We start from the raw sequence: 16470 nt of genomic DNA, 5'->3' as shown, positions 1-16470 counted from the left end.
TCAACATTTCAAAATGTAAAAGTTTTCGGTCATTTTTGACCGAAGAGGACCAGAGGGTGTTGCCCTCTTTCTCCAACTTTGAAAGACAACTAAAAAATTATTTCATATTATCCTATATTTAATATAAAATAGTTTTTCATGGACTACTGGGATGAATGTGTATGATTGTATGTAATGTTATGTTTTGGTGCACCTTTTGTGTACTTTACTCTTCATCATCCAGTTACAGGTGGAAACTGGGAATATCTCAGTCTGCATCATTACTATAAACTATGGGCCCTCTCATAAGCTTTTTTTAGCTTCTTTGAGGGACCCTTTCACTCTACCCAATTGATTGTATACCCCCGACTGTATTATTGTAATGCCTGAAGTGGTTTGGTGAATGAATAAACTCAAACTCAAACTGTGTATTGAATGGGAAAATCCAAGTATGGCCATTTTACCCACACATTTCATAAAGTAAAATGGTATATCAGTGCATTTCATTATATCTTTCATAACATAGTTCATAATCATCTTTAAACAAAGTTTGTTTTAGAAAAAAATCCTGAAACCTAAAAATGTATTGGTGAATTAAAATGAAATCCCATTGTTTTTGCCTATACATGCAATTTCATGTCATTTTATTTTTTAAACAACTGAGTCCTGGTGTCAACTGCAGAGGACACATCATAACATATATCATTGTAATGACATGGAAAAATACTAAATTCAAAACACTTTTTTTCTGGGTCCCATGAGGTTAAGGGTATTAAATACTCGTTCAAACTAAACACATTTGCTGTTACTACTTTGTTGTCGCAGTCCTTCGGTCGTAATGTAAATAAATCCTGTATCATTGGTGAAATGTCTGTGGGCTTCAAGAGATGTATAGTTTTTAAATTGTTCACTGATATACCATAAACAACATATTTGACAATGTCGAGGTATGAGGATGGAGGTAGCATCTTTACTGAGTTTATCGCGGCTAGCAGCTTTTTCTCAGTTGTCTTAGCTTCTCCAGTTTTTCGAGATATGTATTTGTTATCTCAATTATAATCTTAGCGATACCAGACAGTCAACACACAACAAACCCACGTGACTGACAAAGTTGAGGCATACAGTTATAAAAGTGCTCGCGATAGTAGCCTACTATTTCATGTCATAAACTAGCATGACATAGCATTTTTTGTGTACAGTTAGGTGAAGGTTTTACAATCACAGCTCGAGCTTTATTTACATTCATTCATTCGATCAGAAAAGCTTGAGCTGTAGAAAACCGATCCAGAAAACATTAATTCTGTAATTATGTGTTATTTGATTAATGCCCAAAGTCATATTAGCGTCTGTATTCACGCATATCCAGGTGTAATGTGTGCCCTTTGTCCCAAAACTGCAACACCCACGAATTACGCAACACTATAGTCAGCATAAAACACCCTGCACACACACTCACACACAGCGAAGAGGTTTGAAGTGTCGCTTTATTTTGAGAAAATGTCTGGGAAAGTTGTGTTGCATTACTTCAATGGAAGAGGGAAAATGGAGTCGGTCCGATGGCTTTTGGCCGCGGCTGGAGTCGAGGTTTGTAAAACTCTGGAGAAGTTTTAACATGCATGTAAAGTGTCATCTTTCCACTTTTTGCAACTGTGTGTGTAATGAAAATAGCTTGTGTGTAAGCATATGCCAAACAATCCCAAAATGTGAATGTGTGCATTAATGTGTTCACAGTTCGAGGAGGTGGTTCTGTCCAAAAGGGAGCATTATGATAAACTGGTGAAGGGTATGTTCAGGAAACTTGTTTTATGAACCTCTTTATTAAAGGCACAGTATGTAATTTTTCATGGGCGTGAGTTTGGTTTAAATGTGCTGGGGACAGAGACGCATTCAGAAGTGCATTTTCAGAAGTGCTGGGTACATGATACATACATTTTTTTCTCTCTCTTTCGCGCAAGTCATGTTTTGAAAGACGATGTCCTGTAGATTACTAATGTAAATAAATAAAAATGTCAGCTGAGACATATTGCGTGTCTTATAGCCTATCTTACTCATGCCGACGAAAGCGCCCGCAAATTCTCTAATATTTTTGCAATTTTTTTTACCACTTCGTTATTTTGGCTCGGAATTTCGTTTGTTGGAAATATGAACTGAATTTAGAAATTAAAAACTTTGCGTTTAATAAACAAAATACATTTTTGAAGCGTTTGGAGTGGAGTAGGCTATATACATGCAAAACTTAGCCTATTTAGATTCATACTTAGGCTATATGTTTAAATTTTAGTCTATTATATTATTGTTTTATTTTCATATGTTGATAATGAAAAGTGAGCAGCCTGAATAAGATATAAGATTCGCAATATGTCTGGAGACATGGAGTGGAGTCAGACATGATTTTTATTGAGTGTTGTTTTGCAGAAATCATTTCTTTAAAGTGAATTTCGTTTTCTATCATTTGTATTTTAATTTTGATCAAGGTTTCATAAACTAATTCCCTGCATATTTGATACATAAGAAGCAAAATACAAACGGTGGAAATGGCTGCCACTGATACAGGCAGCGGATGAGCCTATTTTACAGAGCTTGCTTCTGCTTTTCAAACGTTTTTACGACAAAAGATGTCGTTAAAACGACATAAGATCTCGTTATTATGACATAATTGAGTGGAAAAAATATGTATGTGGCAGCAATGCGTCACCGTAAAATTTAACTCAAGGTTTTCAACAAAAAAAAAGTGGTGGGTACAAAATGACTCATGACGAAATCTGGTGGTTACTACACAATAACACTCTAGGGTCATGCGGTGATGATCCCTTACGAAAATAAACCATGGTTTTACTACAAATAAAACCAAAAAAACATGGTTTTTGTAGTAAAACCATGGTAACCGCAAATTAACCATGGTTTTGCTTCTCTAACCATAGTTTAACCATGGTATTTGTGGTAAAACTGTAGTTATATAAAAGGTATTCAATTAGCCAAAAAAACATGGTTACTACATTTTTACTACAATAAAACCATGGTTAATTTTCGTAAGGGATGTCACTGATAGGCGACACACACACACACACACACACACACACACACAGGCCGTGTCCTGGGTAAAATTGAGGATTTCTCTGGATTTAAACACTCTTGGAGACATTTGGGATAAAATACACAAGTCAACAAAATATATAACACTGATCTAGTGGATATTTTAATCCAAAAATCGTACATATTGTGCCTTTAATGTGCCTCCTGTGCTGACTGCAGACGGAGCGCTGATGTTCCAGCAGGTTCCTCTGGTGGAGATTGATGGGATGCAGCTTGTGCAGTCGAGAGCCATCCTGAATTACATCTCGGAGAAATACAAGCTCTGCGGAAAAGACCTTAAAGAACGCGCTTTGTAAGTATCAATAAATTCTTATGAAGAATTAAAATTTTATGACCCCATGATTTACTCTCGCTCAAGTCATCCTAGGTGTGTATGACGAACACACTCAGAGATATTTTAATAATCTCCTGACTCTTCAGAGCTTTATAATGGCAGTGAATGACTGTTTCTGTTTTGAGTCCATAAAAGAAAAATGATGATGGATAGTTGCACTTTTATGATGGATGGATGCACTTTTATGATGGATGGATGCACTTTTATGATGGATGGATGCACTTTTATGATGGATAGATGCACTTTTATGATGGATAGTTGCACTTTTATGATGGATAGATGCACTTTTATGATGGATGGATGCACTTTTATGATGGATAGATGCACTTTTATGATGGATAGATGCACTTTTATGATGGATGGATGCACTTTTATGATGGATGGATGCACTTTTATGATGGATAGATGCACTTTTATGATGGATAGTTGCACTTTTATGATGGATGGATGCACTTTTATGATGGATGGATGCACTCACTTTTATGATGGATAGATGCACTTTTATGATGGATAGATTCACTTTTATGATGGATGGATGGATGCACTCACTTTTATGATGGATAGATGCACTTTTATGATGGATAGATGCACTTTTATGATGGATGGATGCACTCACTTTTATGATGGATAGATGCACTTTTATGATGGATAGATGCACTTTTATGATGGATAGATTCACTTTTATGATGGATGGATGCACTTTTATGATGGATGGATGCACTTTTATGATGGATAGATGCACTTTTATGATAAATAGATGCACTTTTATGATGGATGGATGCACTAGAATTACATCTCAGAGAAATACAACCTCTGCAGAAAATACCTTAAAGAACGCGCTTTGTACATATCAAACTGTATTGTAATCAATGATGTTAAGTAAGATGCCTTGTTTTTACACCTGTGTTTTTGTCCTGAAGGATTGACATGTATACCGAGGGTCTGATCGATCTGATGGAGCTGATCATGATGTCTCCATTCACGACGCCCGAAGACAAGCAGAAGCATCTCAGTAATATAGAGCAAAAGGCTAAGGAGCGCTTCCTCCCTGTGTTTGAGAAGGTACTGACTGTTCATTCCTCCATTTTGAAGCGGGATCATCCGCACTGGAGAAATTAAATCATGCCGTTTCTGTTTTTTAGGGTCTTGCGAACTCTCATTTCCTGGTGGGAAACCAGTTGAGCCGCGCTGACGTCCACCTTCTGGAAGCGTCTCTGATGCTGCAGGAGTTATTCCCTACAATACTGGCCACCTTTCCCAAGATCCAGGTGCTCTTCCACACTTTCCCACACCGACATCAGCCACAAAACTGGGCTAGGCTTGCTTAACAATACACACTTTATATTAGGTGTCTTTAACTACTATGTACTTGGATCAAAATAAGTGATTGTTAGGTACTGTGTGTCTATTGTGTTGCTGTATTGAAAGCACTTGTGCTGCTGCTATTGAGGTGGGAAACGGGTACGGTTAGGACCGGTTCGGCAGGTTTCAGAGGTTAACAGTGTCATAGATGTAATTACAGAAATTAATTACAGCTGTAGATACAAGCATGTATTTTTGAAATACGAGTACAATGTAAAAACATGCATGTACACAAATTGTCCAAAATGTCTTGGTGAAGCATTAAGAGTTCCTTTCACTGGAACTAACCCCTGAAAAACAACCCCCACCCCATAATCCCCCCCTCCACCAAACTTTACACTTGGCACAATGCAGTCAGGCAAGTCCCGTTCTCCTGGCAACCGCCAAACCCAGACTCGTCCATGGGATTGTCAGACAGAGAAGCGTGATTGGTCACTCAGAGAACACGTCTCCACTGCTCTAGAGTCCAGTGGTGGCGCGCTTTACCCCACTGCATCCCACGCTTTGGTGATGTAAGGCTTGGATGAGCTGCTCGGCCATGGAAACCCATTTCATGAAGCTCTACACACTGTTCTTGAGCTCATCTGAAGGCCACAGAAGTTTGGAGGTCTATTGACTCTGCAGAAAGTTGGCGACTTCTGTGACCCTCAGCATGTGCTGACCCCGCTCTGTGACCCTCAACATGCGCTGACCCCGCTCTGTGACCCTCAGCATGTGCTGACCCCGCTCTGTGACCCTCAGCATGTGCTGACCCCGCTCTGTGACCCTCAGCATGCGCTGACCCCGCTCTGTGACCCTCAGCATGTGCTGACCCCGCTCTGTGACCCTCAGCATGTGCTGACCCCGCTCTGTGACCCTCAGCATGCGCTGACCCCGCTCTGTGACCCTCAGCATGCGCTGACCCCGCTCTGTGACCCTCAGCATGCGCTGACCCCGCTCTGTGACCCTCAGCATGCGCTGACCCCGCTCTGTGACCCTCAGCATGCGCTGACCCCGCTCTGTGACCCTCAGCATGCGCTGACCCCGCTCTGTGACCCTCAGCATGTGCTGACCCCGCTCTGTGACCCTCAGTATGCGGTGACCCCGCTCTGTGACCCTCAGCATGTGCTGACCCCGCTCTGTGACCCTCAGCATGCGCTGATCCCGCTCTGTGACCCTCAGCATGCGCTGACCCCGCTCTGTGACCCTCAGCATGCGCCGACCCCGCTCTGTGACCCTCAGCATGTGCTGACCCCGCTCTGTGACCCTCAGCATGCGCTGACCCCGCTCTGTGACCCTCAGTATGCGCTGACCCCGCTCTGTGACCCTCAGCATGTGCTGACCCCGCTCTGTGACCCTCAGCATGCGCTGATCCCGCTCTGTGACCCTCAGCATGCGCTGACCCCGCTCTGTGACCCTCAGCATGCGCCGACCCCGCTCTGTGACCCTCAGCATGCGCTGACCCCGCTCTGTGACCCTCAGCATGCGCCGACCCCGCTCTGTGACCCTCAGCATGTGCTGACCCCGCTCTGTGACCCTCAGCATGCGCCGACCCCGCTCTGTGACCCTCAGCATGCGCCGACCCCGCTCTGTGACCCTCAGCATGCGCTGACCCCGCTCTGTGGCCCTCAGCATGTGCTGACCCCGCTCTGTAACCCTCAGCATGTGCTGACCCCGCTCTGTAACCCTCAGCATGTGCTGACCCCGCTCTGTGACCCTCAGCATGTGCTGACCCCGCTCTGTGACCCTCAGCATGTGCTGACCCCGCTCTGTGACCCTCAGCATGTGCTGACCCAGCTCTGTGACCCTCAGCATGTGCTGACCCCGCTCTGTGACCCTCAGCATGTGCTGACCCCGCTCTGTGACCCTCAGCATGTGCTGACCCAGCTCTGTAACCCTCAGCATGTGCTGACCCCGCTCTGTGACCCTCAGCATGTGCTGACCCCGCTCTGTGACCCTCAGCATGTGCTGACCCAGCTCTGTGACCCTCAGCATGTGCTGACCCCGCTCTGTGACCCTCAGCATGTGCTGACCCCGCTCTGTGACCCTCAGCATGTGCTGACCCAGCTCTGTGACCCTCAGCATGTGCTGACCCCGCTCTGTGACCCTCAGCATGTGCTGACCCCGCTCTGTGACCCTCAGCATGTGCTGACCCAGCTCTGTGACCCTCAGCATGTGCTGACCCAGCTCTGTGACCCTCAGCATGTGCTGACCCAGCTCTGTGACCCTCAGCATGTGCTGACCCAGCTCTGTGACCCTCAGCATGTGCTGACCCCGCTCTGTGTGGCTGAGTTGCTGTTGTTCCCAATCGCTTCCACTTCATTATAATCCCACTAACAGTTGAGCGTGGAATATTTAGTAGTGAGGAAATGTCCCGAATGGACTTATCCTTTAAATGAATCAGTTGGCTACCCAGAACAGGACAGGAATGAAAAATTTATTAAATTATGAAATAAAACACAAAAGGCTATAGCGGTATTCATAATAAACAACATACAAACGTCAAGCCAGAATTAGTTTATTTAAAGCAAAACTGAAATGACACGAATCCAAATGTTCCCATTGTGGTGTACTTGGTTTGACACTGTGTTTGATTAAGTTGACTGATGTGTTGTACTGATCATAGGTTGATTGCTTATGCCTGGGCAGAGATGTTATCAGTAAAAGATGCACAAGGCTCACGGTGTGTTATTAAATATAGTGATAAGACATTCATATCTCCACACACGGACAATTTAACTAAGGACACAAGAACACAACACCCATATTCAAGATTTGGTTGCTAAACTATACTTTATGTAAGCAAGGCTTTAGCATCCCTGAAAATGTGTTACTTATCCAAAATATGTTCGATTATGAACAGCACTTTAACTTTAAAGCTTCATCTATTCTTCTCCCAGTGGTCACTGAACGTTACATGAAAATGGATGAATTCTTAACTGCGGCGCAAACTAAAATGGCGCATAGCTCAAATAACGCGATCATCATGAAGGTCTATAAACAACAAAACAAAACCACAATATTAATCTGCAACAGCAAATATGTTCAAAATAGTTCTTTGACTCAGGGAAATCAGTAGTAAGCGGTACTGACCGCGGAAGAATGATTGATTGAGCGCGCGCGCCCGCGGAGGATAACGTTACCGCGGAAACAACCGGCGTTTCTCTTGGACGACGGCAACATTCAGCCTGCGACTTTCATACGTTTGTTATACTTACACGATAAAATATTGATATATTAAACACAATATGAATACAAATTCTACGTTAATCTGCTTATTATCCTCTTTTTAATTCCAAAGCAGTCGGTATTACCCAGAATGCTTTGCTGTTTATATACAAACACATTCAAAATAGGAATGTTTTCTAACAATATCCATCGCAATGGACACTTGTTATCAATTTATCACATCCTTGCCGAATAAAAGTGTTTTTTTGTTCAAAATAAGGAAAATCACTGACCCTAAACTTTTGAATGGTAGTGTTTGCATTACAAAATAATTTATTTTAAAGAAGTGCTGCGCTTTTTATAACCGTTTATTCATTAAAGAATCACATGTTATAAAAGTCATTATATTATTCATGATTTGTGAAGGATCATGTAACACTAATGATGATAAATACGGCTTTGATCACAGGAATTAAAAGGATATTTTAAAGTATGTTAATATAGAAAACCATTATTTTAAATTGTAACAATATTATGATCAAATTAATTCAGGCTTGGGCATAAAAGACTTCAGAAACATTAAACTGACTGTTTCCAAACGTTTGACTGGTATGTTTTAGTAGGTTATAACAATTTATTACTCTTTTTGTGCACGTCTGTATCTTTAAACATTAGCGTATGAACATATGAGTGATCTTAAAGGATTAGTTCACTTTTAAATAAACTTTTGCTGATAGTTTACTCACCCCAATGTCGTCCAAGATGTCCATGTCTTTCTTTCTGCAGTTGAAAAGAAATTAAGGTTTTTGATGAAAACATTCCAGGGTTGTTCTCCATATAATGGACTTCAATGGGCTCCAAACGGGTCAAGGTCCAAATGACAGTTTCAGTGCAGCTTTAAACGACACCAGATGATGAATAAGGGTCTGATCTAGCCAAACCATCAGTTTCTGAGAGAAACCCAGCAGTATTTATGCTATTATTTTACCTCTTATCAGACGAACGTGATCGTCTCTGAGCTCCGCCATAACTTCCGGAGAGTGAGGTCAAATACGAGCGTGGTCATAGATGTATCAATCGTAGATGCCTCATTAGCGACTGCACGGATCAGTAGAATGAGAGCTGCACTGAAACTGTCATTTGGACCTTGAACCGTTTGGAGCCCATTGAAGTCCATTATATGGAGAAAAACCCTGGACTGTTTTCATCAAAAACCTTAATTTCTTTTCGGCTGCAGAAAGAAAGACATGGACATCTTGGACGACATTGGGGTGAGTAAACTATCAGCAAAAGTTTATTTAAAAGTGAACTAATCCTTTAAGTTTCATTAAACGTTCAGATGTATATTGATCTCCAGCTGTGATGTTGGGATGTGCAGAGATGAGTTGATGAAAGTTGATGTTCCTCAGGCGTTCCAGGAGCGGATGAAGGCCATGCCCAGGGTCAGAGCGTTCCTGCAGCCGGGCAGTGCCAGGAAACCTCCACCGGACGAGGCGTATGTGAGGAACGTGAAGGAAGTGCTGAGCCACCTCTTCCAGTAGAAGAACCAGACCGTTCTCACACACACACACACACACACACACATGATGTCCATCACAGATTCATTCTCACGAGAACCACACGCTCAAATCAACAGATTTATTTGGAATGTGTGAGATACAATTATGGCATTGAGAAGTGAACACTGCAGCTGTTCAGAACGGGTGTGTGTGTGTGTGTGTGTGTGTGTGTGTGTGTGTGTGTGTGTGTGTGTCCACAAGCTCTTAGAAGATCAGGATCCGGAGAACCATCAGGAAGCTGAAAAACAGAGCATCAGAATAAACACACACACACACACACACACACACACACACACACATCATCATCATCATCTGCATGCGTGTCTGATTTCATACGCATCTAAATAAAAGAACATATTCAATAATCTTCCCTGTGGCATTAATCATGAATCTGCTCGAGTACAGCAGCTGATGGGGGAACACGGCAGAGGAAAAAGAGGACAACATTTTAAATTGACACACACACACACACACACACACACACACACACACACACACACAGACACAGAACACACACACACACACACACACACAAACAGCACACAGACACACACACAGCCACACAAACAGCACACAAACAGCACACACACACAGCACACAGACACACAAACAGCACACACACAGCACACAGACACACACACAGCACACAGACACAGCACACAGACACACAAACAGCACACACACAGCACACAGACACACACACAGCACACAGACACACACACACACACAGACACACAAACAGCACACAGACACACACAAACAGCACACACACACAAAAGGCACACACACACACACACACAGCACACAGACACACAAACAGCACACACAGACACACAAACAGCACACACACACACAAACAGCACACAGACAAACACAAACAGCACACAGACACACACACACACACACACACACACACACACAAACAGCACACACACACAGCACACAGACACACAAACAGCACACAGACACACACAAACAACACAGACACACACAAACAACACAGACACACACACAGCACACAGACACACAAACAACACACAAACAGCACACACACACACACACACACACAAACAGCACACACACACAGCACACAGACACACAAACAGCACACAAACAGCACACAGACACACACAAACAACACAGACACACACACAGACACACAAACAGCACACACACAGCACACACACAGCACACAGACACAGACACACACACACACACACACACAAAAAGCACACAGACACACACAAACAAACACACACATACACAAACACAGAAACAACTGTTTGGGTGAAATCATCCGATTTAAAAAATAAAAAGCATGTTTTAAATTGTTCCAGAGCAAATGCAAATACATAAATATGAAATATGATGGCTGAGAACACACGGCCATATAACACGACACAGGGTTCACGAAGGGACGTTTAAGAGCAATTCGAGAACGACTACAGAATAAACTGAAGAGGACACAACAGGTCAAAGTGTCTAGAAACACACAGTGAGTTCTATTAGCACAATACAGTCTCCAACAGATCGCCATAACTAGAGAAAGCTCAGAGTGTGACTCTCTGCTCTCAGACACTGAATCTCTCTCACTCAAGCGGATGCTCTTCTCTAGGCTTGTCTAATTCTACAATCATCAATACTGATTTTATGATTAAAACATGAACTAATATCTGAAAAATCTACTTCATTCAAAGAAAAACAGATATTTTCAAACCCAATGACAGACATGTGTTCTTGTTTGAAGCATAAACTCACTTAACTCTGATCAGTTTCTCAGAAAACAACACTTCATTTCTTCATTTTGCATCTCATTAAATGTGTCTTGATTTAAGGATGTTTCACAGTGCATGCAATTTAATTGAGGACCTTATGAGATACATTTTAGTTATTATTTTGTTGTAGTTTTATACAGTTTTAATGGTTAAATTACATTGTATTAGTCATAAAGCTTGTCTAATTAATGGAAATCATGAAACATTTAACAGTAATTTATTAAAAGTAAAAAAAAAAAAAAACATTTTAGGGCCCTATGAAACACTTTCTCTTTATATTTTCTCTCAAATTTCATTGTAAAATCAACCTAATTCAAATAAAACAGTAATTTTCATACCCAATGACAGATACTTGTTCTTGTTTTAAGAATAAACTCACTTTCATCCAAATCAATTATTTTGCATGTCATTAAAGTTCTCTTGATTTAAGGATGTTTCACAGTTCATACAATTTAATTGAGGACCTTATGAAATACATTTGAGGTTTTTTGTTTTGTTTTAATGGTTAAATTAAATTGTATTAGTCATAAAGCATGTCTAATTAATTGAAATCATGAAAAAAATACAATTTAACAACAATTTATTAAAAGTTAAAAAATAAAACATTTTAGGGCCCTATGATACACTTTTTCTTTATATTTTCTCTCAAATTTCGTTTTAAAATCAACCTAACTCAAATAAACAGTTATTTTCATACCCAATGACAGATACTTGTTCTTGTTTTAAGCATAAACTCACTTAACTTTGTTTAATTTCTCAGAAAACACAACTTCATTTAGCATGTCATTAAAGTTCTCTTGAAATAAGGATGTTTCACAGTGATCATGCAATTTAATGTAGGACCTTGTGAAATACATTTTAGTTGTTTTGTTGTAGTTTTACTCTGTTTTAATGCTTTAATTACATTGTATTAGTCAAAAAGCATGTCTAATTAATTGAAATCAAGTTTAACGGGGGGAAAAATACATTTTTCGGGCCCTACCATACACTTTATTTTTGTATGTAATCTCAAATGTTATTTTTGGTCACACCAAATTCAGTGTTTTCTGTTTTTGGGTGAACTATGTCGGGCGAGGAAATGATTTTAGGGTGAACTGTCCCTTTAAGTGTTCTGACCTACTTTTGATTTATTCATCCAAGCTGGAAAATCCCATGACATTCCCTATCATACATGAATTTAAGACCCGTGGAAACCCTGTCCATACTTCTGGACACAAGAAGTGATATATTTATCGCCTGTGAAGGCATTAACACACACACACACACACACACACACACACACACACACACACACACACACACACACACACACACACACACACACACACACACACACACACACACACACACACACACACACTTTACCTCAGTCCTGCCATGATCCCGGCAGGCATGAACTTCCCAGACTTCCTGAATCTCATCCCCATCACAGCTGTCAGGACTCCAGCAGACACTGAAACACACACACACACAGAAGCTGAAACACACACACCAGAGGTGGACAAAGTACACAACTCCATTACTTGAGTAAAAGTAAAAGTACTATTGGTCAAATATTACTCCATTACAAGAGAAAGTTGTAAAGATAGATTTTTACTTAAGTAAAAGGACAGATGTAATTGCTTTTAAAAGTACTTAAGTATCAAAAGTAAAAGTAAACGCATTATTTTATTATTGTTGTATGAATGCACGCTGTTCCATCATGGGTGTTTAAGCTAGTCATGCTCCATCTGACATGCTAGCATACCGTAAACTCATTTATATCCAGGGCTGTCAAAAGATTAATCGCGATTAATCGCATCCAAAATAAAAGTTTGTGTTTACATTATATATGTGTGTGTACTCTGTTAATTCTTATTTATATATAAATACACACACAAGCATGTATATATTTAAGATTTTTTTTTTTTTTATATATATATATAAAACATTTATATTTATATATATTATAGATTATATAAATGTATATACATGCAAATATTTCTTAAATATATACATGAATGTGTGTGTATTTATATATAAATAATAATTAACAGAGTACACACACATATATTATGTAAACACAAACTTTTATTTTGGATGCGATTAATCGCGATTAATCTTTTGACAGCCCTAGTTTAAATACTTGCTTAAAAGTTACAAAGCACTTATCAAAGTCAAAATCGTACTAGAAAAGAAAGGTTTCTACATTGTGTTTATTTGACAGGATTATGTAAAACATATTTCTGAAAGGACTTCAGTTAACATTATTAGCCCAACTACGCTTTTGCATGCTAGCTAACATCATTGTGGAACATTAGCTATGGCAATTTGGCGGGTAAATCTATAAAAATCATTTGACCAATCATACTTCATACAAGTGTTCATTTTGACAGCAAATTTTGATTAAGTTTGTATATGATATAGTCTTTTGACTATAACATTTTAGGCATCTGAATTGTTTTAGTCTAGTTTTAATTGACTATAATCAGATTTGAGTAGATTCAATAGACTAAAATATTATTGTGGTCTGGCGTCTGAGCACTTTCAGACTTATCCACGTCTGATGTTCTGAATTTTAACTTTTCAGTATGGCTATGGTCTGGGAACTGTCACCTTCTATTTCACCATCAGTTGATTAGTGTTCAAAAAATACTAGGAAATCATTGAACTTCATGTGATCCTACAAGAGTGATTACTGATAGGCTTTCTGCAAACAAAAATAAAATAAAAAATCCCGTTTTAAAGAAGAAAACAGATAATCCATTGACTTTCAAAGTGGCTACAACTTTCTACTTCGAGGGCTTTGATAGAAATGTAATGGAGTGAAAAGTATGATTTTTGTCTTTCAAATGTAGTGAAGTAAAAGTCATAAGTCAATCTACAGGTTATTTAGTGCTGTTACACACCCTGAAGGTTTGTCTTTTCAGAGTTTTTCAGTATAAAAGTAAATCGTGTTAAAATGTCAGGACTTCCTGTCGGGACGTAAGTAACACTTGTCACTTTTGTCCCGCTATTATATATATAATGCATATTATGCTAATTTAATTTAATTTTCATATTGTTTATACTGTTGAAGAAAAATCTTATCAAATAGATTTACATTGCAAATAAAAATGTGTAATGTCAGGTTACATTTGAAACATTTGATGAACTTTAACATTTACAATGAAAATGTAATTTAATTTTTTTTTTTTTTGCAAAGATAAAGGACAAAATATGTTTGCAGTTATATATTAACAAGGTCATATTCAGGTATGTTTAATAAAAACAAGAGTAACACAAAAAAATCTAGCTTGTGTTGTTGTGTTACTTTCGTCCCACCTGATGGGGTCAAAAGTAACAATGTGCAGCTTATGTTCAAAGTGAAGATATACTGTAGTCGTTCTACATTTGTACAAAATACCACCTGCTATTGATAGACCTCACTTGTGAGTTATTGGCCACAGCAAAAATATGACTCGGTCTAAAATATTATCTTTTAAAATTACGTTTTTCAGAAAAATGGTACTTTCGTCCCTCCTCTCCCCTACTTAGTTACTGGTCCACTTCTGACACACACACACACACACACACACACACACACACACACACACACACACACACACACACACACACACACACACACACACACAGTACGTACTCAGAGAGGTCCAGTAATCCTGTGGGTCATTTGATATCCGGAAAGCTCCATAAGCAGACACACTTCCAAAGAAGAGTCCAGCGATCAGTGACACCACACTTCCTGTAGAAGACACACACACACATCAGCTGCACACACACACACACACACACACACACACACACACACACACACACACACACACACACACACACACTGTAGGCTATAATAGCAGGTCATACCTTTCCTCTTATATCCCATGAAGCCCCCCAGAGCCAGAGCTGCAGCATAGGCGAAGCCCCACCAGTCCACTGCCATCTTCTGGAGGAGAACACACACACACACACACACACACACACACACACACACACTCGGTCACACACACTCTACACACACCACACATCAACAACAACACGTCATTACCGGGTCTCGCGGGTCGACTGCAGGTGTGTGTGGATCAGAAGCTGGACATGAGCTGCGTTCAGAAACTGAAGAGTCCCAAAATCTGGGCTGAAGTTCAAAACAGGGAACTGACGTCACGATGACGCGCACAGGGAAGCGATTTTTTTTTTTTGCATTTATGATAAGAAATGTAACAATAAACATATCCGACAAATTTTTCAGAAAAGAGATGAAATTCGCCCTAGAGGCAGATCTCATTGGGCTGCCCTAATCGACAATATAGACTGGAGAAAAGCATATCAATATTATATTCCTAAGAAGTCCACTTTAAAATATTACATAAGATATACCCGGTTAATTTAACAATATCCAAATATGTTGATATTCTTAGTTCTTGCTCATGAAGATGAAACATTGATACATTTATTCTATTCTTGTGATTTGGTTCAAAAGTTTTGGTCTAATTTATATTCCCATTTAAATAAAACTCCCATTAATACACAATCTTTTAATTTGAAAGATGTTATTACACTGACTATTACACTGATATTACAAATCTAAAGAATATATTTTAAATTTTTTTATTTTGTTTGCCAAATTTTTCATCCATAAACAGAAATGAATGAGCTCACTTCCTACTTTTCCACATGTTTTGATGGAGGTAGACTCGCTGCTGAAATCTTTTAGGTTAACTAGCAATACAACATGTGATCGATTCCTAAAACAATATGAACAATTCTTTTGTAATGAATCTGATGTTCAAGTTTAACCAGCTTTCTCATGTGTTGACACCCCCCCCCCACACACACACACACACACACACCTTTTTTTGTATTTTAATTTTATTCATTTACTTTATTTGATGTACTTATATTGTCCCTTGTCTTTATATGTCCTTGAATGTAAAGTTTTTTTTTTAATGCTTCCTTTAGATATTTGACTACATACAAATGTCTTTTATGTCTTAACTCTAATGTTCTCCTGAAGGTATTTGTATATTTGTACGGTTCTTGAAAAAAAAAAAAAAAAAAAAAATTATATAGATATTAGGGCTGTCAAAAGATTAATCGCGATTAATTGCATCCAAAATAAAAGTTTGTGTTTACATAATATATGTGTGTGTACTCTGTTCATTCTTATATATATCTAAATACACACACATTCATGTATATATTTAAGAAATATTTGCATGTATATACATTTATATAATCTATAATA

General features: G+C 39.4%; 2 protein-coding genes across 3 annotated transcripts; one reads left to right on the top strand and one right to left on the bottom strand.

Moving 5' to 3' along the window:
• The first annotated feature begins 1376 nt into the window (after window positions 1-1376).
• gsta.1 (glutathione S-transferase, alpha tandem duplicate 1) lies at window positions 1377-9841 on the top strand. The gene is made up of 6 exons (XM_079842565.1): window positions 1377-1563; window positions 1711-1762; window positions 3232-3364; window positions 4327-4468; window positions 4549-4674; window positions 9325-9841. Exons 1-6 carry the CDS (start codon window positions 1477-1479, stop codon window positions 9454-9456), a joined length of 672 nt encoding a protein of 223 aa, XP_079698691.1. The 5' UTR covers window positions 1377-1476; the 3' UTR covers window positions 9457-9841.
• tmem14a (transmembrane protein 14A) lies at window positions 9573-15363 on the bottom strand. 2 transcript variants are annotated; one of them, XM_079842566.1, is made up of 5 exons: window positions 15274-15363; window positions 15093-15171; window positions 14872-14973; window positions 12615-12702; window positions 9573-9712 (listed from the first exon to the last, which is right to left on the bottom strand). In XM_079842566.1, the coding sequence occupies exons 2-5, from the start codon at window positions 15166-15168 to the stop codon at window positions 9679-9681; spliced, it is 300 nt and encodes a 99-aa protein (XP_079698692.1). In that variant the 5' UTR covers window positions 15169-15171; window positions 15274-15363; the 3' UTR covers window positions 9573-9678. The 2 variants fall into 2 exon arrangements, with proteins under 2 accessions (XP_079698692.1, XP_079698693.1); XM_079842567.1 differs by having other exon boundaries at window positions 15093-15168; window positions 15274-15360.
• Window positions 15364-16470: the final 1107 nt, after the last annotated feature.

Source organism: Gobio gobio (genome assembly GCF_949357685.1).
Source record: "Gobio gobio genome assembly, chromosome: 18".
NCBI classification, from domain to species: Eukaryota; Metazoa; Chordata; class Actinopteri; order Cypriniformes; family Gobionidae; genus Gobio; species Gobio gobio.
Note: the sequence above shows the minus strand (reverse complement) of the source record. Positions and strands in the feature narration are given on the sequence as shown.